Source organism: Oncorhynchus gorbuscha, linkage group LG19, assembly GCF_021184085.1.
Source record: "Oncorhynchus gorbuscha isolate QuinsamMale2020 ecotype Even-year linkage group LG19, OgorEven_v1.0, whole genome shotgun sequence".
Classification (NCBI taxonomy): Eukaryota; Metazoa; Chordata; class Actinopteri; order Salmoniformes; family Salmonidae; genus Oncorhynchus; species Oncorhynchus gorbuscha.
In genome coordinates, this window is record NC_060191.1 from 65,746,830 (window position 1) to 65,748,801 (window position 1,972).

Below are 1,972 nucleotides of genomic sequence, written 5' to 3' on the forward strand. Positions count from 1 at the left end.
TTACTATGCAGATCTGGAGTTACATGGTATGTCTTGATAGCTCACTTTATGCATCTTCTTAATGTGTTTTCTGAATATATGAACGAGATGGAATATGTTCTCTAATCTTTAGATGAAAGGCTTATTGAAGGGCTTATTGTGAGGTGTAGCTTTTGTATTGACATGCCACAAATTGGGCGATGCAGTCGAAAGTATTGAAAAAATAATTGTGCAAAATTCATTACTTTTGTAATATTCTTTACAAGGCCTAATATCTTGATAGTCATATGTAGTGGGAAATGTAGTGTGATCAATCATTTTATATCACTTGTAATATCAATAAGATGCTAATTAAGGATCGGACCCTTTTTTTAAATTTCCTCTAAAATGACATAACCAAATCTAACTGCCTGTGGCTCAGGACCTGAAGCAAGGATATGCATATTCTTGATACCATTTGAAAGGAAACACTTTGAAGTTTGTGAAAATGGGGATTTAATAATGAATGAATCCTTTATTTCCGCAGGTTGTCTAAGAGACCATCATCATGTCAGCTGGGAATCACAGCTTTGTGACAGAGTTTGTCATCGTTGGGTTCCCTGGACTTCAGCCAGAGTTCTATGGTCTTGCCTCAACTGTATTATTCTTGGTGTATTTTTGCACTGCAGTAGGAAATGTTGTTATTCTTGTATTGTTCGCAACAGACCGGGATCTCCACAAACCCATGTATTTTGTTATTTTACATCTGGTTGTTTCTGATATTCTCTTCAGCACCACCACATTACCAAAGATTATTGCCAGGTATTGGTTTCAAGCAGGGGCCATTTCATTCACAGGTTGTTTTGTCCAGATGTACTTAGTGCACTATTTTGGAACTGTAAATTCATATATTCTATTTATAATGGCTTTAGACCGATATGTTTCAATCTGTTTTCCGCTCAGATATCCAATGATTATCAAAAACTCCACTATTCATATTCTCAGTACCACTGCTTGGATTGTTGCGAAAGCCGGCCCATTGATGATGGTAATTAGGGCCTATCCTCTTCCTTACTGTGACTCAAACAAAATCATGCAGTGCTACTGTGATCATATCGCTATAACAACGCTTGCATGCACTGATAGGGTTCCTTATAGTTTTCCTGCTTTTGTTTTAGCAATGGTGGTATTACTGGGACCTCTTGCTTTCATTATTTTCTCATATTGCTCTATTATTGTGGCAGTTGTTCAGATTGCGAGCCCCCAAGGCCGCCTCAAAACCCTTTCTACCTGCAGTGGTCAGCTGATCATCATTGCCCTGTATTTTCTACCCAGGTGTTTTATTTATCTGGCCAGTAATATCGGCATTAGATTCAGCACTGATTTACGTATTGTTATTATCATGTTGTATAGCCTGCTCCCTCCCATGATCAATCCACTGATTTACAGTTTCAAAACCAAATATATAAAACAGAGCTTGATGAAAAGATTCAAAAAATCGACTGATCCACAGAAGGAGAGTGTCCCTGCTGTATCTTGATTCATGTAACACAACTACTCAAACTACTTTTGCAATTATTTGAATTCATCCAATTCCTTATGGTGTACATATGCTTAATTATTGAGTATTCTTTATAAAAACAAAATGTAGTAAAACAAAAATGTATTTCTCTATTTTTACCACGTATTTGTATTTAGCATTGTTGACTCAACACTGAATTGCTTAGTAAAAGTGTTCATTTGAAAGTTAGTTAACATCACTAAACAATGCCAATATCATTTATAAAACTACAATCTGCTGTTGGTAGATGTTTTGGGACGTGTAAATTAATAATACATTCTAAACACGTCTCCATTAATGTGGATGCTACCATGGTTACGGATAGTCCTGAGTGAATGGTGAATAATGACGAGTGAAAGTGTTACAGATGGACAAATATCATACCCACCAAAAATACTAACCTCCCCTGTTATTGGGCTCAAAACAAGCAGAAACACAACCAAAACAAACAGC

The 1,972-nt window shown here is 36.4% G+C and overlaps 1 protein-coding gene across 1 annotated transcript; it reads left to right on the forward strand.

Annotated features, from left to right (window-relative positions):
• Positions 1–526: 526 nt before the first annotated feature.
• LOC124006303 (olfactory receptor 2AT4-like) lies at positions 527–1,507 on the forward strand. The gene has a single exon (XM_046316234.1). The coding sequence runs from the start codon at positions 527–529 to the stop codon at positions 1,496–1,498; it is 972 nt and encodes a 323-aa protein (XP_046172190.1). The 3' UTR covers positions 1,499–1,507.
• Positions 1,508–1,972: the final 465 nt, after the last annotated feature.

Bases quoted from the DNA above. Each gene is read 5' to 3' on its own strand.
- LOC124006303 (XM_046316234.1), top strand. From the start codon at position 527: ATGTCAGCTGGGAATCACAGCTTTGTGACAGAGTTTGTCATCGTTGGG.